The sequence below is a fragment of the Salvelinus sp. IW2-2015 genome, unplaced genomic scaffold (assembly GCF_002910315.2).
Source record: "Salvelinus sp. IW2-2015 unplaced genomic scaffold, ASM291031v2 Un_scaffold16416, whole genome shotgun sequence".
NCBI lineage: Eukaryota > Metazoa > Chordata > Actinopteri > Salmoniformes > Salmonidae > Salvelinus > Salvelinus sp. IW2-2015.
The window spans coordinates 291,763-317,815 of record NW_019957576.1 but is presented as its reverse complement, the minus strand read 5'-3'; the positions used below and the strand labels follow the sequence as shown (position 1 = coordinate 317,815).

At 40.2% G+C, this 26,053-nt stretch overlaps 1 protein-coding gene and 1 long non-coding RNA gene across 2 annotated transcripts in view; one reads left to right on the top strand and one right to left on the bottom strand.

The window, feature by feature from the left end:
* LOC139027450 (uncharacterized) overlaps nucleotides 1-26,053 on the top strand; it is a 143,460-nt gene that overhangs the window by 65,092 nt on the left and 52,315 nt on the right. The window lies entirely within an intron of this gene.
* Nucleotides 25,613-26,053, bottom strand: part of LOC112080667 (mediator of RNA polymerase II transcription subunit 22) — a 4,159-nt gene continuing 3,718 nt past the window's right edge. The window contains exon 5 of the mRNA XM_024146514.2: nucleotides 25,613-25,913. Within this exon, the coding sequence (XP_024002282.1) occupies nucleotides 25,712-25,913 (202 nt within the window). The 3' untranslated portion in view covers nucleotides 25,613-25,711. The remainder of the gene's footprint in view (nucleotides 25,914-26,053) is intronic.

Sequence of the window (26,053 nt, the reverse complement as noted above, 5' to 3'; positions counted from 1 at the left end):
TGCAAATCCTACTTGACGRAGCCACGAGTGTTACGCATAGCAGTACATAGTCAATAGCATTTTCAGCAAGTTTATATATTTAAATTATGGCGAATAAATCAGGAAAAACTAAAACAAAGTCTAGTTATACATATTTAATCCAAATTATAGAGGAAATTGATAGAGAAAGCGAGACCGAGTTGCTTCAGGAAGATGAATCTTTCAGCGAAGCAAGTTTTGACTCCCAGGCGGAAGACATGTTTCTGCACGGCGAGGATGCCATGCTGGACTGGTAAGTTCTAATGCTAATGGCGTTGTTTGAAATTAATAATATCAAATATTATTCATTTGAGAATTTTGGGGGATTTTCTTATTTTATTTGCAATATATAAATATATCATCTGTATGAAATGTGTAAAGTACACATTGGCTATACTGTGTGTGTGTGTGTGTGTGTGTGTGTGTGTGTGTGTGTGTGTGTGTGTGTGTGTGTGTGTGTGTGTGTGTGTGTGTGTGTGTGTTTGTGTGTTTTATATATATTTTAAATTTATTTTACTTAAACATGGAATGGAACAGCACTTCACATAGTGATTATGTTCCCTGTACTCTATATATATCTGTTTATTTTACATGTTGATACAGGGCTCATACGTGAAAGTATTGTTACTGATTTTTAAATCTTTTCACAGTGGCAGTGATTCTGATTAAGAGCCGCCAATGTCTAGGTGTCCATCTCCCTCTGAAGCTGGTTCATCCAGCCGGACCCCTGCTGTCTCCAGCTCCACACCTACCCGGCCATCTAGAGGTGTGAAGTCAGTGACAAAGAAGYGGAGGTGGGGAAGAGAGAAACCTGCAGACAGAGGGCCAGAGAGCCGTTGGCACTCTGTGTTAGAAGATGATGTGGAACCAAATCCACCTGTTTTTAGACCCAAAAGGCAGCCAGGACCTCAACTAGCTTCTTCTCAATAGGGGGTACTATTTGCACTTTGTAATAATTTCGTTCCCAAATTAAACTGCCTCGTACTCAATTCTTGCTCGTACAATATGCATATTATTATTACTATTGGATAGAAAACACTCTGTAGTTTCTAAAACCGTTTGAATTATATCTGTGAGTGAAACAGAACAGGAGTTGGAGCACTTTTCCTATGAGGATGTGAGAATGCTGAAATCTGCAAGCTGTTCCCAGGTCAGTTTATTAATTTGCCTGTCTTCTATTGGTTGAGATGCACTGCATACGTCTTCTCCTGGGTGTCAGCGAATAGTGAGAGTTGAAATGGGGTTGCTAGGCAGAACTGAGAGGTTATAAATAGCCTGGGAACGTAGGGTCCGGTCTTTGTTCACTTCGCTCTGACGCAGGAAGGACATCTGGCTGTGGCTCTAGAATGCTCCGGTTATAGGCCTTAGATATATCCGGTCATGTTTTATTCGTTATAGGTGTTAAAGACATCATAATGTTGTTATATTAAACAGAGTTATATCAGTTTATATCGGTATRTTGCGATTTTCGGATATTTAATCGTCCTGCGTTTTAGTGAGTCGGACACGTCTTTGCCACATGGCTAATGTTTACTGCTAAATCGAACGTTGAAGAGGACAATCTACAACCAAGCAATGATTCTTTTGGACTAAGGACACCTTGCCCAAGATTCTGATGGAAGCTCATCAAAAGGTAAGAACTATTTAAGATGTTAATTCGTTGTTCTGTTGAAAAAAGTGAAATGCATATTCCGCCATTCATTTCGGTGCGGTCTCGCTTTAACGCACGCTGTATGCCGTAGTAACGTTAATTTTAAAAATCTAACACAGCGATTGCATTAAGAACTAATGTATCTTTCATTTGCTGTCCAACCTGTATTTTTTAGTCAAGTTTATGATTAGTTATCGATTAGATTAGGTGCCTCTCCCAAGATTTCTCCCGACATATTGTTGGCAGCCTGGCTACTTTTCTCATTGTATAACCACGATTTGTGCCGCTAAATATGCACATTTTCGAACAAACTCTATATGTATTGTGTAATATGATGTTATAGGACTGTCATCTGATGAAGTTTTGAGAAGGTTAGTCAAAAATGTAATATCTTTTGCTGGTTTATTCGCTATCGCTAACGTGCATGAATCAATGCTGCTATGTGGTTGCCTATTGTAGTAAGCTAATATAATGCTATATTGTGTTTTCGCTGTAAAACACTTAAAAAATCTGAAATATTGTCTGGATTCACAAGATCTTTGTCTTTCATTTGCTGTACGCTGTGTATTTTTCAGAAATGTTTTATGATGAGTATTTAGGTAATTCACGTTGCTCTCTGTAGTTATTCTAGTCGCTTTGGTGAGAGTTGTGATGGTGGCTGCAATGGTAAACTATGATTTATACCTGAAATATGCACATTTTTCTAACAAAACATATGCTATACAATAAATATGTTATCAGACTGTCATCTGATGAAGTTGTTTCTTGGTTAGTGGCTATTTATATCTTTATTTGGTCGAATTTGTGATAGCTACCTATGCAGGAAAAAAATGGTGSAGTAAAAAAAGTGGTGTCTTTTGCTAACGTGGTTAGCTAATAGATTTACATATTGTGTCTTCCCTGTAAAACATTTTAAAAATCAGAAATGATGGCTGGATTCACAAGATGTGTATCTTTCATCTGGTGTCTTGGACTTGTGATTTAATGATATTTAGATGCTAGTATTTACTTGTGACGCTATGCTAGGCTATGCTAGTCAGCTTTTTTACTGATGGGGGTGCTCCCGGATCCGGGATTGTGTGTAATTAGAGGTTAAACATGACTGCAAAGTACAGCCCCCTTCAACTTTTTCAACTGTTTTTCACCTCGTCAGTTGTTGATTCCTTGGTGTCGAACACCAATAAGTACGGGGCTAAGAAGCAGGCAGGAAAGAAAGAGGCCTTCCAAGAGGTCTTCCATGTCAGACCTTTTCTGCTACCTTTCAATGGTCATTTACATGGGGCTGGTGAAGTTGAAAACTCTAAGGGACTACTGGAAAACGTCAGCTCTCTATCAACTGCCTTTCCCCATGACTGTCATGTCTTGTAAAAGGTTTCTGACTATCTCACGGGCGCTTCACATCAGTGACTCAGAAGTTGATGGGGAGAATGACAAGAAGAGAGGCACACCAAGGTTTGATAGGCTCTGCAAAATCAAACCTCTCTACCCCAACATCGTTGAGGCCTGCAAGACCTATTTTCAGCCTGCCCAGAACCTGTCCATCGATGAGAGGATGGTAGCCTCAAACAATACATGCGTAACAAACCAACCAAATATGGTTACAAACTGTTTGTTTTGGCTGATTCTGTGTGTGCCTACACTTGCAATTTTTTTGTTTATGAGGGGAAAAACAGTTTTGCTACCGGTAATGGACTGAGTTATGATTCCGTTATGGAGTTATTGGATTTTCAACTGCTGGGGAAGGGCTAYAAACTGTTTGTGGACAACTTCTACACAAGCCCTACCCTGTTTACAGASCWKAGGAAGCGGGATGTGTGGGCTTGTGGCACCATTCGGACCAASAGAGTGGGMTTTCYAAAAACAAAGGKGAACGACATGCCTAAGCGGGCTGAGCGGGGTACCATGCGATGGATTCGTGAAGATGGCCTGCTCTTTGTAAAGTGGATGGATACCAGAGAGGTGGTCCTGTGCACAACTATCCACAAGTCCTTCAGTGGTGATCACATCGTCAGGCGTGTGAAGGACGGTACCGGGGCATGGACCACAAAAAATTTCCCCATTCCAGCTACTGTGAAGGACTACAACAAGGGCATGGGAGGTGTGGACCTGTCAGATGCGCTGATAGGATACTACAATGTTCTCCACAAGACCATGAAATGGTACAAGACATTTTTCTATCATTTCATTGACATTGCTGTGGTGAATGCCTTCATCCTCCAGAAGGAAATGGCCAAGAGCTGTGGACAGCCCCCCATCTCACAGCTAGCCTTCAGGGAGCTGCTCATCCAGGAGCTTGCTAGCTACACCAAGTCCACTGCAGCACCTTCTGTCCCTTCTGCTCCAACCAGTGGTGTTCACCTGCCCAGATTCATCTCTGCAGGCATGAATGTGCCTCAGGGCAAAAAGGGCACAGTAGGGAGACGCCCCATCACCTGCACCACCTGTTCAGTAAGCCTCTGCTTTACAGCAGAAAGAGACTGCTATGGGCCATGACACCAGCACAATATTGTGTAGAGGACTGAGGCTCTTCACAATATTGTAAATAGAACATGTGTAAATAGTTTCCCTTGTTATTTGTTTATTATTATTTTTAAATATATTTTATATATTTTTGGGTGGGGTGTGTTAGAATAGCATTTATGTATTTTGTATATAGTTCTTTCCTTCCTAAATGTATCACTGTACCAATTCGGCCACTTGGGTACATTTGTGTGGGACACCTGGGTGACTTCATGCTCAATGTCATGTAGCTCGCTCATTTTTGAAGTTATCTGTCTAAAACTTTTCTCAGCTWTTGCTGCCATCTTATGTTCTTCAATCAAATCATCCCCAGCATCCTATCTGTATGTTTGGCTGTTCTTGGTCATTTGAAAGATGATGCAGCAACAATAAAAAACAGAAAATGTATGTTTATTTCCTTGTATTTTCTTCTACCAGATCTGTTGTGTTATATTCTCCTACATTCAATTCACATTTCCACAAAATTCAGAGTGTTTCCTTTCAAATGATACCAAGAATATGCATATCCTTGCTTCTGGGCCTGAGCTACAGGCAGTTAGATTAGGGTATGTCTTTAGGCGGAAATTGAGAAGAAGGGGGGGTACCCCAAAGAAGTTAACCCAACCCCTCTGAATCAGAGGCTGCCTTAATCGAAATCCACATATTTGTCGCCCGGGAACATTGGATTAACTGCCTTGCTCAGGCAAAACGTTTWAAAAAGTTTGTCAGTTTTGGGATTCAATCTAGCAACTTTTTGGTTACTGGCCCAACACTCTAACCACTAGGCTACCAAGAAGCCCTTGTGTTTGTATTGATGCGAGAAATACGCATATCTACACACACATATCTAATGGTGGCTGCGATATCGACTATCCTAATAATTTTTGCATTGAGGTGATAGGCCTATTTTAGCTAAATCGACAAATGAAATTGATGAACTAAACAGACACTTAAACTAACACGTAACACATGTAGACGTTTTCAAGAGTTCATGGTAAGATCATTCATAATAAACTTACACGCAAAGTGACATGTTACATTGACAGTCTATATTAATTCATGGCGTTATTTTATGACGCTAGGAAGACGTTAGGTGACTTGGTGAGAGGTATCAGTAGCTTCACGAGGCTTAATTCTGGCATGAATAACCCCCCATAGGGAACTTGAATGGCTTTTCAGCCATGAGTCTGTGAGCCTAGTAAAAACCTTCAGGCAGTGGCGACACAGGCAGGCAGGTGGGGCTTTGAACCCCACATTTTTAGAAAAAAAAAAWAACATTTTGGCCTTGCCTGTTTTGCATGTTATTTTGGCATTAATACGTGTCACATATCAGTTTGCAAACAATGTAAAAAAAAAAATACAAACATGGTCTCTTTTTTGTTTTCTTGAGTAAGGCAGCTCCAAAATGCAGGTGTTTCAGCTTACCTCAGTGCTTTCTGTGGTGGTGGTGGGGCAAGCCAACAGAAAATACGGAGCGTTGCACCATGATTGGCTCAGTGTTCTGTCACTCATGGGGACACTACGTCACCACCAAGTCYACGGCTGCGTTTCAAACTCATAAAATACACACACTCCTCCATTTATCCTAGCCTTATGCCCTTGGGGGAATCCCCGTCACCATCTTGGACATTGGTCCAAATGATTAGCCAAACAAGGGAAGTTCTCAACATAAGCACCTCAGCCCTCGTTTTTGATTGAGTTGTGAGTACAATTGTGTTCACGTCGGGGCTTCGGGGCCTGAAACTCCCCATAATTCAATTTGCGATGATTGTACATCCGCTAAGAAAAGTCAGCCGAAACTTAAAACCTTAATGTCAATATGGAGAAGTCAACATACAAGTAAGTGTAAGTAAAAATGACTGTAAATAAGTTAGAAATTGTGCTACTAAGTCACATGACGGCACAAACACATCTCGTAAAAGTAATGTTTTTGTTTGGTTAGCTTTTGGAAATTGCAGAAATAAAAATGTTTCCTTCTTCAGAAGTTCCAGCTAGGCAGGCTAACGTTATTTAGCTAATTAATTTGCTATTGTACAGTAGGYGTATATTAATAATGATATATTCAATGTAAGTAGACATGCAATCATAACTGACTGTAGCGCATGTAAAAACACAATCATCATGGGATGAACGAGTGACAAATTTCTGGGCAAGTGCGGTCCAAAACAAGGGAAGTAACAAAATACTTATTTTCCACCATAATTTGCAAATAAATTCATAAAAATGTGATTTTCTGGATTTTTTTTCCTCATTTTGTCTGTCATAGTTGAAGTGTACCTATGATGAAAATTACAGGCCTCTCTCATCTTTTTAAGTGGGAGAACTTGCACAATTGGTGGCTGACTAAATACTTTTTTGCCGCACTGTAGATAAAATGTATCGGTGCTCATCGGCCATTGGACATAAACATTACACAACAAATTGGAAATCGCAAATTCAGCAATGAGTGGTTTGGAAGGAATCAGTGGCTAACTGCAAGCATTGCAAAGCAATCATTAGCCTGCTATTCAGAGTGGCTGTTTGGTCCCAAGTCTAAGATTAAGGGTCTCTTTTCCTAGTTTAAAATTATAAACATTCAACATTGGCCATGCTGTCAATGAAACATGATTTGTGCCGCACTCAAAACAACTGTTAACTCGAAACTGCAAAATCTGACTTTAGTGGGTTCAAGAAAACTGTGAACTCGGGAAAAATTAGCTACGACTGGGAAAATATGTTGTGAACTTTCATCCAACTCGGAATAGTAAACCGGGAACTCGGGCCTCTTTCTAGAGATACAACCTGAAGATCACTGACGTCATCATGATTCAACTTTTTTTCTCGAGTTCCCAGTTGTCTTGAAAGCACCATAAATCCAGAGAATGCGAGACTTTGATGACAAAATTTACCTGCGAAGGACCACCGCGCCACCTTCCTGTTCAAGTGAGCACAGCACAACAAGGTGAGTCCAAAAATGTCTTGTACCCTGCTGCATAAAGGATGTAATATGCCATGGAGATATATATACTGTAGCTAAGAAAGTAATACTAAGTGTATGTTGTGTAGTAAGCTGTCGGTAGCTGTTTGGTATGTTTTCACCTCTTAATTTCGCCTACTGTTCTGACTTGGTGGTGCACATGTAGCCTATGTTGTTTTTGAGAAATGTAATCAGCGAATATTGTAAGAGCTTTCATTGTCTGCTTATAAGCCCCCTTTATTTATTCTACGGTTTTGACTCGGTGTACAGGGAGAACACTGTAAGTACGACCCATGTCCTGAAATCTGTCACTGTACATTTAACATTTTTTGAATAAATAGTTATATTTACTACGTCCGTCCTACCTCACTCAATGTCTTAATCGAAATTACAGATTGCCTCTTATCCGCTCACCGTTCCCTTTTACCCTAGTTTGTACATTTCAATTGTCAGTAGAAACATTTGTTTAAGCAAGTCAGCCATTTTTGCGATGTTTTTTTAAAAGGCAGTAAATGAGGCTGAATGAAATGTTTCGCTGCCAGACAAGGCTCCACTGATAGCCAGGTGTAGCAGTGGTATCGTGCAATTAATGTATTGTTAGTGTTGTGTAGTGGCTTTGCCTGCATGCATCCCACATTTATTTTTTGCCCCACCAAGATATACCTGCTAAAATCGCCACTGCTTACGGGTGTTACTGACTGTCGATTCTAAAGTTCAATCACCTCGACGGTACAATCTCCTAACCTCAGTAAACAAAACTGTACATTACCAAAAGTATGTGGACACCTGCTCGTCAAACATCTCATTCCAAAATCATGSCCATTACTATGGAGTTGGTCCCCCCTTTGCTGCTATAACAGCCTCCACTCTTCTGGGAAGGCTTTCCCAGAAGGCTTCCCAGAGGCTTTCCACTAGATGTTGGAACATTGCTGCAGGGACTTGCTTCCATTCAGGTGTTCCAATTCACCCCAAAGGTGTTCGATGGGGTTGAGGTTATGGCTCTGTGCAGGCCAGTCAAGTTCTTCCATACCGATCTCGACAAACCATTTCTGTATGGACCTCGCTTTGTGCACGGGGTGCACGGGGGCATTGCCATGCTGAAACAGGAAAGGGCCTTCCCTAAGCACAGAATCATCTATAAAGTCATTGTATGCTGTAGCATTAAGATTTTCCTTCACTGGAACTAAAGGCCCTAGCCCGACCTATGAAAAACAGCCCCAGATCATTATTCGTCCTCTACCTAACATTACAGTTGGCACTATGCATTCAGGCAGATAGCGTTCTCCTGGCATCCGCCAAACCTAGATTCGTCCATCAGATGGTGAAGCATGATTCATTACTCCAGAGAATGCTTTTCCACTGTTTCAGAGTCCAATGCCGGAGAACTTTACACCACTCCAGCCGACGCTTGGCATTGCGCATGGTGATCTTTGGCTTGCGTGCGGCTGCTCGGCCATGGAAACCCATTTCATGAAGCCCCTGACGAACAGTTTTTGTCCCGACATTGCTTCCAGAGGCAGTTCGGAACTTGGTAAGTGTTACAACCGAGGACAGAACCTTTTTACGCAAAACGTGCTTCAGCAGTCCCGTTCTGTGAGTTTGTGTGGCCTACCACTTCGCGGCTGAGCTGCTGATGCTCCTAGATGTTTCTGCTTCACAATAACAGGACTTACAGTTGCCCGAGCAGCTCTAGCAGGGCGAAATTTAACGAACTAGCTTGTTGGAAAGGTGGCATCCAATGAAGGTGCCACCTTTAAAGTAAATGAGCTCCTCAGTAAGGCCATTCTACTGCCAATGTTTGTCTATGGAGATTGCATGGCTGTGTGCTAGATTTCATACACCTGTCAGCAACGGGTGTGGCTGAAATACCCGAATCCACAAATTTGAAGGGGTGTCCACATACGTTTGTACAGTACCAGTCAAAAGGTTTGGACACACCTACTCATTCCAGGGTTTTTCATTATTTTTTAAATGTTCTACATTGTAGAATAATAGTGAAGACATCATAACTATGAATTAACACATATGGAATCATGTAGTAACCAAAAAAAGTGTTAAACAAATCAAAATATATGTTACATATTTGAGATTCTTCAAAGTAGCCACCCATTTGACCCTTTATACAAAAACAGAGTAAGTAATACGTAATGTCCGGTTTTGGGGGTAGTGGCGCATAGGTTCGTCAGGGTTGAGAGTTCGAATGGTGCTCCTAAAGAGTCCATGGTGCTGGGTAGGCTTTCACTACAGGCTGCAGGGGTTGCCTTTTACCAGCAGGACCAAGATATTTGAAAAGTTAAGAAGATTGACTTTGTGGCCTATATAGCTATGGTGATTAATGGCACTGCCAAGGTGGAGAGGAAGTCCAGGAAAATAGATATCATTGTGGATGCGACCGAGCGGTATAGGATATGGGATAGGTGGGACGGTAGCGTCCAGAAAAAATGTAGCGCGCCAAATTCAAATATATTACTATAAAAATCAATCTTTCAAGAAATCACACATGAAAGACACCAAATTAAAGCTACACATGTTGTGAATCCAGCCAACATGTCTGATTTCAAAAAGGATTTACGGGGAAAGCACACCAAACAATTATGTTAGCTCAGTACATAGCCACAGAAAAACACAGCCATTTTCCCAGCAAAAGATAGTAGTCACAAAAAGCAGAAGAGAGATAAAATTAATCACTAACCTTTGATGATCTTCATCAGATGACACTCATGTTACACAATACATTTATGTTTTGTTCGATAATGTGCATATTTATATCCACAAATCTCGGTTTACATTGGCGCCATGTTCAGAAATGCCTCCAAAATATCCGGAGTAATTGCAGAGAGCCACGTCAAATAACAGAAATACTCATCATAAACTTTGATGAAAGATACATGTGTAGTACACGTGTCCAAACGCTCGCGCAGATAATGGCAAACGTCGGACGAAAACTTCAAAAAGTTATATTACAAGTCGAATAAACTGGTCAAATTTAGTAGAGAATCAATCTTCAGGATGTTGTTATCATATATATCCAATAACGTTCCAACCGGAGCATTCCTTCATGTCTGTATAAGTTATGGATATCATGAGGAAAGTGCGTGACCAAGAACTGGCAATTTGCCAGACCAATGACTGAAACCTCCCATCTGGCCCCACATCACACTAGAGGCTTCATTCAGCATTCTACAGACTGTTGACATCTAGTGGAAGGCGTAGGAAGTGCAAACAGATCCATATATTACAGGGAATTGAATAGGCGATGACTTTAACATTGACCATTCTCAGAATTCTCACTTCCTGTTTGGATTTTTTCTCAGGTTTTTGCCTGCCATATGAGTTCTGTTATACTCACAGACATCATTCAAACGGTTTTAGAAACTTCAGACTGTTTYCTATCCAATAGTAATAATAATATGCATATATTAGTATCTGGGACAGAGTAGGAGGCAGTTCACTATGGGCACGCAATTCATCCAAAAGTGAAATTGCTGCCCCCTATATCAAAGAAGTTAAAATAGGGTGCACACTTTTTCTTTTTAATGTATAAATATTTTTGTGTATGTGATTATTGGACTTACGTCTACAATAATGTGATGGGGACTGGCTGCATGCGTTTTGCTCCTCTGAACCCCCTTCTAACGAAGGCTGTTCCAGATCATTTAACCCTCTGAGCAACTGCGTAAAGGATGGATACCCTACAAACGTTAGATAATATTAACATATATTTATCCTATATATATATACATTTTAACTTATAAGAATACGTGCATTTGACATATTACCTAAAAAATCATTGCCCCMCRTTTAAAAAAACATATCACGCCGGTTTAATATTACAATAATATCAGTAATATTCAAACAATTCCCCGCCTCCAAATCTAATACATTATTTTCACTAACTCACCTTCAGAAAGCTCCATTAGGATGGATTCAAGGATGGTCTTTTAGCTGTTCTGGGTTGATAACTCTCCTGGGCTGTTGGCCTGGTGTTTGGAGTTGCGCTAATGCCTTTCAAGCAGAGGGGATAGTATCTGTTGTCACTCGCTCCGCGGTCTTGGCTCAAAGGAGAGATATTCGGTAATGAGCTTACAAATCGGGGGTGACGTTTTTTCGGGCTGTATCCCGTATGCAGAATATGGCCAGATAATATCTGAATGTTTAGAGTCCCCAAAACCACAGGTGGTTGTCTGACCTATTCTGTCTGGCAGGATTTCCTTTTGATTTCCTACACCATCATGGTTAGCAGCTCTGGGGGTGTCCGATATAAATTTATAGACCTGGGTGGGGGCCGTTTGTATATGGGCTGATTATAAATAACATATGGTTTAAACCGTAGGAGTTTGTCTAGACAAGATATATTCTGCCTGGGRTTGTTTGAATTTTTAGCCCCCCACGTCCTTGGGGGTGAGATAAACACGTATTTGAAAGGCATGTGTTGTAAATGAATCGAAAGTACCCATTGAAGAGACGGACATCTTTTTGGTTTCAAACGACCCATGCAGAGACACACACCCCTCCCCTTTTGTTTTTAAAACACACACACATACACTCGCACGCACTTCTTTCCGGAAAGCCTTTTTTTCTCAGGGACAGATTGGGAGAGAGATGGCGCGTGATATTCCTTTTGTTAAACGGTGAGATACCTCTTTAAAACCATTTATTTAATTCATAATATTTAGTACAGACCTTTTTAAAACATCTTATAATTAATCAAAAACAATTTTACTGCGCAATAATGACACATGCACGGATGTTTTATGTATAAACATTGTTAGACTACAGTTGTACATCATTGCCAGACAGTACTTTCCCTTTAGCGGGATCATTTTCCTAAACAACCGCTGAATTGCAGGGCGCAAAATATTACTAACAATATTTATAATCATAAGTGAAATATAGCAAACACAGTTTAGCTTGTTGTTAATCCACCTATCGTGTCAGATTTTGAAAATATGCTTTGCAGCGAAAGCAATCCAATCTTTTGTGAGTGTATCAATCAATGCTACAACAGCTAGCCCCAAATTAGCATGGTCACGAAAGTCAGAAAAGCATACAGATTAATCCGCGTTCCACTTTGTAAGTCTCGGGATTTTTGGCACTACGACGACTCGTGCATGTTACACAATAAATTTTTTATTTTTGTCGTAAATATTACTTTTATACAAAAAAACGCCATTTGGGTTGGCGTTATGTTCAGAAACTACAGCCTCGTTCCGGTCCTGAAAGGCAGAAGAAAATTCCCAAACGTATTCAGATTTCAAAAATATTACTAAAAATATTTTATATACTTTCCCTTTAGCGGGATCATTTTCCTAAACAACCGCTGATTGTAGGGGCGAAAATATTACTAACAATATTTATAATCATGCAATCACAGTGAAATATCCAAACACAGCTTAGCTTGTTGTTAATCCACCTATCGTGTCAGATTTTTGAAAATATGCTTTGCAGCTAAGAAATCCAAGCTTTTGTGAGTGTATCAATCAATGCTACAACAGCTAGCCCCAAGTAGTTCCATGGTCACAAAAGTCAGAAGGAATAAAATTAATCGATTACCTTTGATACTTCGGATGTTGCACTCACGAGACTCCCAGTTACACAACAATGTTCTTTTTGTTCGATAAATATTACTTTTATAACAAAAACACCATTTGGGTTGCGCGTTATGTTTCAGAAAACCAAAGCCTCGTTCGTTCGGACGAAAATTCCAAAACTGTTATCAGGGTCATGGTTTTCGGTAGAAACATGTCAAATGTTTTTTATAATCAATCCTCAGGTTGTTTTTAACAAACATAATCGATAATATTTCAACCGGACCGTAACCTATTCAATAAAAGAGAGAAAGAAAATGGAGAGCTACCCCTCTCGCGCGCAGGAACTAATCAGAGGAAACCTGAATACTTTTGAAAATTCTCGCAAATTTTTCWAAATAAAAGCCTGAAACTATGTCTAAAGCCTGGTCACAGCCTGAGGAAGCCATTGGAAAAAGAATCTGGTTGATACCCCTTTAAATGGAAGAAAGACGGGCCAGGAAACACATATAAAAAATATAAAAATAGAAATCACTTCCGGGTTAGATTTCCTCAGGTTTTTGCCTGCAGAATCAGTTTTGTTATACCCACAGACAATATTTTGACAGTTTTGGAAACTTTGGAGTGTTTTCTATCCTAATCTGTAAATTATATGCATATTCTACGATCTGGACCTGAGAAATAGTCCGTTTAGCGTCAAGAGGTTAATAACCTTTAATGTTTATAACAAGCCGTTGTAGGAAAGACTGTATTCATATAAAATAAGACATTGTTTTGAAAMGCACATAACCATTTTCCCAGAAATGCCTATTCTCCTCGACAGACCGGGGCGAGAGAGATAACGATCGATTCCGTTCGTTAAAGGGTGAGATACATTTTTTAATTCCTTTATTTAATTCTAAATCTTTAGTACATACAGTTTAAAACATGCTATAATTAATTAAACATTTGTACTATTCATTTATTATAGATAAAGGGCCTGGTTAGCCCTGACCGGCATCCGTCTCCAATTCTCCCGCGTCAAGACAGGCTCTCTGGCTCGCAGGATATCCCACGCACGCCCCTTCAAGGCTCCGTAAGTTTTGACTCCAGGGATAGATCAAACGTCTGGCATGTAGATCCTGGGTATGTCTTAAGGATAGATGCAGCCAGCGCCGTAATCGTTGTTCACGATTTTGGAAAATACTTATTCATCATGGTTATGAATATGGGATAATCAATCAACCTCTTTGGGATATGGAGGCGCTGTTTTCACTTTGTAATAAATCGTTCCCAAATTAAACTGCCTCGTACTCAATTCTTGCTCGTACAATATGCATATTATTATTACTATTGGATAGAAAACACTCTCACGTTTCTAAAACCGTTTGAATTATATCTGTGAGTAAAACAGAACTAATTTTGCAGCAAACTTCCTGCCTGGAAGTGAAAAATCTGAAATCTAGGCTCTGTTCCAGGGCCTTCCTATTAATTTGCTTCAAATCTATGGCTATACATGCACTTCATACGCCTTCCACTAGATGTCCATAGGCAGTGAGAGGTGAAATGGGGTGTATAGCTTGATCTGAGGTCAAAAGAGAGCTCTTGGAATGACATGACCCCAATTTCCTTTGTTCAGGAAGGCGCGGGAAGGAACTCTGGATTGCCTTCTGAAAAGCTTTCGTTATAGACGGCTAATATCTCCGGCTTTGATTTTATTTGATAAATCTGATAATATCATCGTAAAGTATGTTTTTTCAATATAGTTTTATCAGATTATTGAAAGTTTATCGGTAGTTTTGGCGTGTTCCGTTCTCTGCGTTTGGTGATGATGGACAGCTTCGCGCCACTTGGCTAGCTTTGGTTGCWAATTCGACAGACGAAGAGGACATTCTAAATCCAAACAACGATTATTCTGGACAAAGGACCCCTTGTACAATATTCTGATGGAAGSTCAGCAAATGTAGGAAACATTTATGATGTTATTTCGTATTTCTGTCGAAAATGTTTAGTATTATTTTCCGCCCTGATTTTGGGCGCTGTCTCGCTATAACGTAAGCTGTATGTCGTACTAAAGTTATTTTTAGAATTCTAACACGGCGATTGCATTAAGAACTAGTGTATCTTTCATTTGCTGTACAACATGTATTTTTTAGTAAAGTTTATGATGAGTTATTTGGTCAGAATAGGTGAGTGTCAGAAATATATCCGGAGATTCTGGGAAAAAGTTGCTACGTTTTCACAATGTATAACCACGGATTTCGGCTCTAAATATGCACATTTTCGAACAAAACAGAAGTGTATTGTATAACCTGATGTTATAGGACTGTCATCTGATGAAGCTTGTCAAGATTAGTGAAAAATTATATATCTTTTGCTGTTAGCGATCGCTAACTTTTGCTGCTGATAAATGGGTTGTGTTTTTGGCTATTGTGGTAAGCTAATATAATGCTATATTGTGTTTTCGCTGTAAAACACTTAAAAAATCTGAAATATTGGCTGGATTCACAAGATGTTTATCTTTCATTTGCTGTATTGGACTTGTTATGTGTGAAAGTTAAATATTTCAAAAAATATTTTTTTGAATTCGCGCGCTGCCTTTTCAGTGGAATGTGGGGGGGGGGAACCCCGGGCTGTAAAGGTAGCTAAACACTGGCATATAAATTACATCCTTGCAGTTTTGGAAAATACATATGAACTGACAGACTTCGTGCGCATTTGTACTATCAAATTGTTTCAAATGCTAAAATTGCACTTTGGAGTCGGGCTATACGCCATTGAAGCGATTCTTGGGCCTTCAGATCACTGCGCCGCACACCTGTTCTTTCATTGCATATCCTGGCAGGCTTGTACCATCAAAGCCTGTTCAATTTGACAGAGCGCTAGCTTATCTTAAGCCATTCTCTCATCCGCAGCGCAGGAGAACAAACTCCCGGGTTTTGCATGATAAAGGGTTTGGGGCCGCTGTCTGTGAATATCTTAACCGCAGAATCCTCAGGTTGGAATATGTAGACATATGTCCTCACTCGTACCCAAAACTCCTTTAAAACATTCAGGGGCCTCACCCAAAACTTCTTCAATGCTTTTGTCATTGGGTTCATGACAAGAGACGCTAGCACCCGAGAATTGGCCTAGGAGACATCATTTTCTGTTTAATGTTCTGGGTTTATTTTTAAAATCTTGTTTAGTGTTCTGGGGCGCATGTCTTGTTCTGGGCTTTATTATAATCGTTGCTGCAAATACAACCCCCCCCGACATTCCTACTTCATAGACAACAACCCTAAGGGCAATAAATAATGTTCAAAACCATCCCCCAGTTCAACCAGGTCAATACACATCAATCATTATGACAACTTCAAAGAATAGATGCTATAGATATAAATACCACCCTCAACACGTGACAACAGGAACAGGATGTCCTGGCCGGATGCCCATATTTGGGGATGTACGCGTCATCCGGACATGGGGTCATAAATCAAAATTTTGACCCGTGCCGTCTACTTTATTTCTCTCTGTTGCTCCGCCACTTTCACAATGATGCTTGTTTAGTCAAATTTAGATCAAAGCTGAATCAATGTCTTGGAAGATCACAATGATTAATTAGTATTCTGCATAACAGAACAAATATTAAGCCAAAACTCAACCGAAAGAATGTGCATGGATTGAACAAAATACATGAAGGCTATAGTGATGCCCCCCAAAATCGTAATGTATGCTACACTGTCCTGCAAAATCCTCCTGTTGTCCCGCATTTGGGTATTTTAAATGTGGTCACCGTAACTGGAGTGTTGAAAAGATTTTTCAAATACATCCATTCGCAATGGATAAAAAAAAAAAGACTTTGTTGACTTGTGTGAAGTGAAGAAAAATGACTGAGAAGCGAATTTTATTAGTGGTGTAAGTGGGGAGTTAAGACAATCAGAAATCATACATTAGTACCATAACCCCCCCTCTCTTCTTCTTAAGAAAGCAGCATATCGCCCTCTTCTTCTTGATGCAACTTTATATTATACTCAAGACACATATTATCTTCACACATATTTTAGACGCTTTTCAATGACAGACGCAACTCAATCAGCTAGACCTATTGCCACGCGCACTACCCAAATTGTGTGCTTCCCAAATAGGCATAGGCTAATGATCCTCTGTGGCTAAGTTATGTTCCCTGGTGAACTTTTTATTATTTTATTTAGACAGGAGTAATTATATAATTTTGGCGAATCATCAATTTAATTTATGGCAATCCAGCATCCTAACTGTGCACCTGCCAACTTTCATCTTCAATTCGCAAAAGGGTGAAACCAGAGATCTGTATATAATGACAAGATGCTCATGTCTCTACCCTAACAATGAGAGTTTTTGTCCCAAAGGCCGGAAGGCAGGCAACAAGCTTAGGTTAGCATATTATCCCCATAAAAACGCATTGTCTTATTCTGGACAGATGTTGGCGAGAGTGAGCCCTCTCGCTTCGCCTCTTCCTCTCTGCTGAAACTATGTCACTGGAGAAAGCATCCGAGTGAGTGAAACAGCGCCCCTCAATATGTAGCCCATGTATCAGGTGCGGTCTGGCCAGAAATAGTATGACATGTCATACTCTTTTGGTCCAGACAGCATCAGATACATGGGCTACACATAATGAGACAGTGGGGCGCTGTTTTCGCTCGCTCGGATGTTTAAACTGAGATTGATGCTTCTTTCTGTCCATGTGCGTCTCGGTCAAATAAATGATAAATATTTCAATATCTTATTTGGACGGGCAAGGAGATACGGTAGCCTGGCCCGTCCATAACACCGTCCCTGGATTGAAACGAGAACCATGTGTAGCTTACAGTGAATAAATACATGAGATTGAGGCTCTCTCTCACTAATTGATTGTATAATGTACACACATATCATTTCAGTTTGTGAATGGGTGTTAGATAAATGTTTTTTAGACATTTTAAAGAAAACCTATTATAAATAATTGTAACACTGCCATATTGATCTGAGCTTTTCTGTTGGAAAAGGGCATTTGTGTCTGACTTTTGGCAATTGCAGATTTACCTCCTCTGACTTCACTCCTCGACTTTGGTCTAGTCGGTTGCTTTAGCCACTCAAATGCGCCCAATATTAGGATAAATTACTAGAGGGGCTATGTCATAAACTCTCAAAGTTCCAGAATGGGATGAAAATGGAAGCCGTATTGGTCAGGAAGAAATCCAAACCAGTCTAATTGGAATGAATGGCAGTAAAGGCATAATTAAAGTAAGGCATGTGATATCAGAAATTGTGTAATGAAATTATTGTCAACCTAAAATTGTCAAATAATTATAAATACAGTTTATATAGGTTTCATACCCATTTCTGTATAAATATCCTCTATAATATATGTAAACATACCATAAATATCTAAATTGTTATTTTCTTGGAAAGTGCTATTGGAGTGCTGTTATATGATACAATAGCGGTACTTGTTACATTTAGAACTCTTGTATAAGAAGGTTCATCATGTCCATTCTACTATTCTAATTCCTCATTTTATAGTCTACAGTGATCCCTGTATGCAATGTTAGGAAGTAACATTAGCCACAATAGCATGGTTGTGGAAAGTAGTGTTCATAAATAAAGTATGCATATTTCCCCTGTTTTTTTCTGCCTTCTCGCATTTAAATCGAGTTAAGGAGGAAATCGACGCCTTTGCAGCCTGAAGGGAGAACGTTTTATGTATGAACCGGTCCACAGGGGATACGAGTATATAGCCAGCAGCATACGTTACCTTTGGATAGTAAGATGAAACGTCTCAATATCGCTGTCACGATCGTTTGTTGAGACGGACCAAGGCGCAACGAATGTTGAGTTCCACATAATTTATTAATAGTGAAACTTAGCAAAAACAACAAAACAAGAAACAAACAACGAACCGTGACTACAGAAGTGCTACATACACTAACTCAAAATACAAAAATTCAATATCCCACAAACACAGGTGGGAACAAACACTACTTAAATATGATCCACTATTAGAGACAATGATTACCAGCTGCCTCTAATTGGGAATCATACAAATCACCAACACAGAAAATTAAACCTAGAACCCCACATAGAAAATAAAGGCTCTCTATGGTCAGGACGTGACAATCTCCATGATCTGCCGGCCTTTGGGCTACAGCTGGCTAAAGGACGCTGACATGTACATTATCGGGAAAGCACCAAATTAAACAATGTCTTCAGAGAGCACAACTACTGTCCATTGAGATCTCACCGATGTCTTGGATCTGACTCATTTTCTCTCCCTGTCAATCTTGAAGTTAAATACTTTGAAGCTATACATTTTTATCATGTTCTCTCCCTGTCACAATTTTAAGGTTACATATATTCGAAGTTCTGTATTTTTCAATTTTCTCTACTGGTCACAATTTTGAAGTTCTATATCTTGAAGCTATATATTTTTGCATTTTCTCTCCCCCTGTCCTCCTGGCTAGGATGAAGTACATTGAGACAGAGCCGAAGAAGGGCTTGGTGGTAGTGGAGGAACAGAAAGTTGAAGGTGAAGGAACACAGAAGACCTCTTGTACGAGTTGCCAGAGAACATCGGGACCAAGAAGACAGAGGAGATGTTGTCCAATAAAATGCTTAATGGGAACCCCGAGGTTGACCTGGGCATTTAGTGAGTTGTCTCAAAATGCTTCTGCGGCTGTGGTAGTGCCCAGGTTTTGGAGCTTGGGGTAGTTCGTTTTTTTTGCATTTTGCAGTTGTTKAAACTGTATTAATGTCGGCAATAATCTTACCGCAACAAATCCAGTGACTGAAAACCTTGCACAACAGCTTTGGTGTTTGTTTATTTCTATTACTATCTTTAAGCACATCTTGTTTGACCCTGTCACGTTCTGACCTTTATTTCCTTTGTTTTGTCTTTATTTTGTATGGTCAGGGCGTGAGTTGGGGTGGGCAGTCTATGTTTGTATTTCTAGGTTTTCCTATTTCTGTGTTTGGCCTGATATGGTTCTCAATCAGAGGCAGTTGTTTTGTGTTGTCTCTGATTGGGAACCATATTTAGGTAGCCTGTTTTGTGTTGGGTTTTGTGGGTGGTTGTTTTTAGTCTTTGTGTGTCTGCACCAAATAGAACTGTTTCGGTTGTCACTTTTGTTGTTTTTTATTTTGAGTGTTCACCTTTATTAAAACAAGATGAACAATTACCACGCTGCGCATTGGTCCTCCGATCCTTCTAACTTATCCTCCTCAGACGAGGAGGAGGACGACAGCCGTTACAGACCCCCCTTATTCCTCAGTGCTAAGATAAAGAACATCATCTTTATGGAGGAGGCCTCGGTCAAATAGCCCTTGGCACTCTCGGGATATACTGTCTGAGTCCGTCCAGCCAGTTGGGTTCTAAGGTCATCGCGCAGACAGTAATAAATATCTCTCCGGGAAGAAGTGCGGGATTGTATGTTTCATGATTAACGACTCATGGTGCGATTGTGATAACATACAGGAACTCAAGTGCTTTTGTTTACCCGACCTAGAATAACTCACAATCAAATGCCGACGTATTATCTCCCAAGATAATTGTCTTTGGTTATAGTCACAGCCGTGTATAGCCCCCCTCAAGCCGATACCACAACGGCCCTCAAAGAACTTCACTGGACTTTATGCAAACTGGAAACCACATATCCTATTTATTGTAGCTGGGGATTTTAACAAAGGAAATTTGTGAAAAAGTCTGCCGAAGTTCTATCAACACATTGACTGTAGTACTCGCGCTGCTAAAACACTCAACCACTGCTACTCCAATTTCCGGGATGCCTTATGGCCAAACAGTTCTATTGTTGTTTCATCAGACCARAGGACATTTCTCMAAAAATGACGATCTTTGTCCTCATGAGCTATTCACCTGGAATGCTTTTTCAACATTCTTAAAGGTGTTCCCACATTTGCTGAGCACTTGTTGACTACTTTTCCTTCACTCTGCGGTCCAACTCATCCCAAACCATCTCAATTGGGTTGAGGTCGGGTGATTCTGGAGGCCAGGTCATATGATGCAGAACTCCATCACTCTCCTTCTTGATCAAATATCCCTTAGAAAGCCTGGAGGTGTGTGTTGCTTTATCGTCCTGTTGAAAAACAAATGATAGTCCCACTAAGCGCAAACCAGATGGGATGGCATATCGCTGCAGAATGCTGTGGTTGCCATGCTGGTTAAGGTCGCCTTGAATTCTAAATAAATCACAGACAATGTCACCAGCAAAGCACCCCCACACTATTACACCTCCTCCATTACACCTCCTCCTCCATGCTTCATTGTGCGAACCACACATGCTGAGATCATCCGTTCACCTACTCTGCGTCTCACAAAGATATGGCGGTTGGAACCAAAAACCTCAAATTTGGACTCATCAGACCAAAGAACAGATTTCCACCGGTATCAAATCAAAGTGTATTTGTCACGTGTGCCGAATACAACAGGTGTAGACCTTACAGTGCAAAAAAGGTATTAGTTGAACAATAGGTAAGTAAAGAAATAAAAACAACAGTAAAAATACAGTGAAAAATAACAGTAGCAAGGCTATATACAGTAGCGAGGCTATAAAAGTAGCGAGGCTACATTCAGACACCGGTTAGTCAGGCTGATTGAGGTAGTATGTACATGTACAGTATGTACATGAATGTATATATAAAGTGACTATGCATATATGATAAACAGAGAGCAGCAGCAGCGTAAAAGAGGGGGTTGGGGGGGCACACAATGCAAATAGTCTGGGTAGCAATTTGATTACCTGTTCAGGAGTCTTATGGCTTGGGGGTAAAAACTGTTGAGAAGCCTTTTTGTCTTAGACTTGGCGCTCCGGTACCGCTTGCCATGTGGTAGTAGAGAGAACAGTCTATGACTGGGGTGGCTGCGGTCTTTGACAATTTGTAGGACCTTCCTCTGACACCGCCTGGTGTAGAGGTCCTGGATGGCAGGCAGCTTAGCCCCAGTGATGTACTGGGCCGTACGCACCCTCTCTACTGTGTCTAATGTCCATTGCTCATGTTTCTCATGGCCCAAGCAAGTCTCTTCTTATTATTGGTGTCCTTTAGTAGTGGTTTCTTTGCAGAAATTCGACCATGAAGTCCTGATTCAGTCTCCTCTGAACAGTTGATAATGAGATGTGTATGTTACTTGAACTCCATGAAGCATTTATTTGGGCTGCAATTTATCCTCTGCAGCAGAGGTAATTCTGGGTCTTCCTTTCCTGTGGTGGTCCTCATGAGAGCCAGTTTCATTATAGCGCTTGATGGTTTTTGCGACTGCACTTGAAGAAACTTTCAAAGTTCTTGTAATTTTCCAGATTGACTGACCTTCACGTCTTAAAGTAATGATGGACTGTTGTTTCTCTTTGCTTATTTGAGCTGTTCTTGCCATAACATGGACTTTGTCTTTTACCAAATAGGGCTATCTTCTGTATACCACCCCTACCTTGTCACAACACAACTGATTGGCTCAAACGCATTAAGGGAAGAAATTCCACAAATKAACTTTTAACAAGGCACACCTGTTAATTGAAATGCATTCCAGGTGACTACCTCATGAAGCTGGTTGAGAGAATGCCAAGAGTGTGCAAAGCTGTCATCAAGGCAAAGGGTGGCTACTTTGAAGAATCTCAAATATATAAAATATATTTTGATTTGTTTAACACTTTTTTGGTTACTACATGATTCCATGTGTGTTATTTCATAGTTTTGATGTCTTCACTATTATTCTACAATGTAGAAAAAACATTTAAATAACGAAAAACCCTGGAATGATTAGGTGTTTTTCCAAACTTTTAACTGGTACTCTATATAAACATTCACACACTGTTTTAAGAGAATCAACAGCTGATACTGATAGCATAACACAGTATTTCTGAGATGAAGAGAGGTTTATATTTTTAGCTGACATATTTTGACCTAGTAGAGAAGCTAACTGTCAATCTGCACTCGTCTGTCCCAGCTGTGGAACCACCCAACCATCGCAAGAGGCCCAACAACGAGAAGGCCACTGATGACTACCACTTCGAGAAGTTCAAGAAGATGAATCGCAGATACTGGGGACAGATTGGCCCTAGGACTGGAGATTGTCAAATCTCTACTAAACATGCTTTTTAGTCTAGGACTAGGCTTAATCTGTGTCCTGGAAACCAGCACTAAATGTTCTTCAGAAAACAAAAATCTGCCTGTTTTCCTCGTGAACACCTTTGTATTTATAGCCCCTTCTCCTTTTTGTTTCCAGCATTTTTTGCATATTTTGTCTGTGACTTGATCAATGTTATGTATTGTATATATTTGTATTTTACCATTGCAGATAGCATGTGAAATGTCATAAATCTGAATTATGTGATGGTGTCATTCCATCCTTGGTTTCTGCAATACATTTCCCATGCTATTTTAGAATTCTTGTGTCAAAGTTAGAATATAAGTCCTTTTGTTGTAGCAGAATACATTTTCAGATTTTTCCAGAAATATCTGGGATTTTTTTTAAAGATAAGAGGCCGAAGCTTGAGTTTATAATTATGTTTTATTGACTTGTCTAATCCTTCATGGAATTAACAGACGCTTACTAACTTAAATCGCAAAATTACTAAAATAATGCTGCAAAAAAAATCCAATAACGTAACATCCATACACTTGCATGACCTGCAGTCCTATAGTCATACATTTAAACATGTTTTAACAGAACGAAAGAAAATGGCATCTAGTAATACTGTACATCTCTGCCACTGAGTTAACTGAAATGTGTTTCACCTAACAAAATATCAACAACAATGTACATAATGGGCATATTAACACCAGAAAGAGCAAAATACAACACCTTTATAATCTTAGATTTCCAGGGACACATTTTAAGTTGTTTAGGCCAGCTAATTAAGTCTTCAAACTAGTTGTGTTATTACTTCTAATCTTGTCCCAAGTATTCATGAATGAACAACACTAAAACTTCAAATACGTTGCTACAGATCTTACAGCATTTATGAACTGTTACAGTTGATTACCATTATTGATTTCATAAAATATGTGTGATGTTTGTGCAGTTTGGAGTGTTGTTAGAACCATAGTTATACACAGTGATGGAGGAAGAGGTCCATTCTCTTGTTCCAATAGAAGGGTTGATTTGTTTAGCAACCAAACCGACCTGTGCGMAACTATAGGGCAAAACACACAGGGTTGTAAACTACATTTAGTCTCCAAATGCTTATTGAAAACACAAATACATTTGCACAATGAGCACATCTCTCTCAAATACATCGTTACAGCTATTGGTTACATACAGTTGAAGTCGGAAGTTTACATACACCTTAGCAAAATACATTTAAACTCAGTTTTTCATAATTCCTGACATTTAATCCTAGCCAAAATTCTCTGTTTTAGGTCAGTTAGGAGCACCACTTTATTTTAAGAATGTGAAATGTCAGAATAACAGTAGAGAATAATTATTTCAGCTTTTCTTTCTTTCTTCACATTCCCAGTGGGTCAGAAGTTTACATACACTCAATTAGTATTTGGCAGCATTGCCTTTAAATTGTTTAACTTGGGTCAAATGTTTCAGGTAGCCTTCCTCAAGCTTCCCACAATAAGTTGGGTGAATTTTGAACCATTCCTCCTGACAGAGCTGGTGTAACTGAGTCATGTTTGTAGGCCTCCTTGCTCGCACACGCTTTTGCAGTTCTGCCCACAAGTTCTAGAGGATTGGGGTCAGGGCTTTATGATGACCACTCCAATACCTTGACTTTGTTGTCCTTAAGCCATAACTTTGGAAGTATTTTTGGGGTCATTGTCCATTTGGAAGACCCATTTGCAACCAAGCTTTAACTTCCTGACTAATGTCTTAAGATGTTGCTTTCATATATCCGCATCATTTTCCTACCTCATGATGCCATCTATTTTGTGAAGTGCACCAGTCCCTCCTGCAGCAAAGCATCCCCATGTTTGATGCTGCCACCACCGTGCTTCATGGTTGGGATGGTGTCCTTCGGCTTGCAAGCTTCCCCTTTTTCCTCCAAACATAACGATGGCCATTATGGCCAAACAGTTCTATTTTTGTTTCATCAGACCAGAGGACATTTCTCCAAAAATGACGATCTTTGTTCCCATGTGCAGTTGCAAACCGTAGTCTGGCTTTTTTTATGGCAGTTTTTGAGCAGTGGCTTCTTCCTTGCTATGCGGCCTTTCAGGTTATGTCGATATAGGACTCGTTTTACTGTGGATATAGATACTTTTGTACCTGTTTCCTCCAGCATCTTCACAAGTTCCTTTGCTGTTGTTCTGGGACTGATTTGCACTTTTACCACCAAAGTACGTTCGTCTCTAGGAGACAGAACGCGTCTCCTTCCTGAGCAGTATGACGGCTGTGTGGTCCCATGGTGTTTATACTTGCATATTATTGTTTGTACAGATGAACGTGTTACCTTCAGGCGTTTGGAAATTGCTCCCAAGGATGAACCAGACTTGTGGAGGTCTACAATTGTTTTCTGAGGTCTTGGCTGATTTCTTTTGATTTTCCCATGATGTCAAGCAAAGAGGCACTGAGTTTGAAGGTAGGCCTTGAAATACATCCACAGATACACCTCCAATTGACTCAAATGATATCAATTGGCCTATCAGAAGCTTCTAAAACCATGACATTATTTTCTGGAATTTTCCAAGCTGTTTAAAGGCACAGTCAACTTAGTGTATGTAAACTTCTGATCCACTGGAATTGTGATACAGTGAATTATAAGTGAATTAATCTGTCTATAAACAATTGTTGGAAAAATTACTTGTGTCATGCACACGGTAGATGTCCTAACCGACTTGCCAAAAGTATAGTTTGTTAACAATAAATTTGTGGAGTTGTTGAAAAACAAGTTTTAATGAATCCAACCTAAGTGTATGTAAACTTCCGACTTGAACTGTAGCTAGTGAACAAGATGAAACGAGTCACCTACGATTCCCCACTTGGAAGCTTCTTGTCACTTTAGCTATCTGACCATTTAGAATCATAAAAATGCATGCCTTCCGGCCACATCGATGCGTGTGCATAATTTTTTTGACGTTGTCACCCAACCCGTCTATGTGCCCATCCATATGGTCTGCTCCAGTGCTTTAGGGCTCATCTACCGCGCCAGTGGTCCCGTGACCGTTTAAGTTGTGTTTGGGGGTAGTTTCCTGTGAGGTGGTTCCGTCTGTGTCCTCCACGCCCTCCTGGGCTGACCTAGATGTGTCACCCCCGTCCGGGGACGCCCAACTGTCCCGGCGCCGGTAGGCCTCGCACAGGGGCAGGTCCGTACTGTCCCACTGACTGTAGCTTTACCAGAACAAAAACCATAGGGGGGCATAGAATCAGCAAAGCACAGAGAGGAAGTGGCAGACGTGTCTGACTCACATCTGGTACAGACACACACACACACACACACACACACACACACACACACACACACACACACA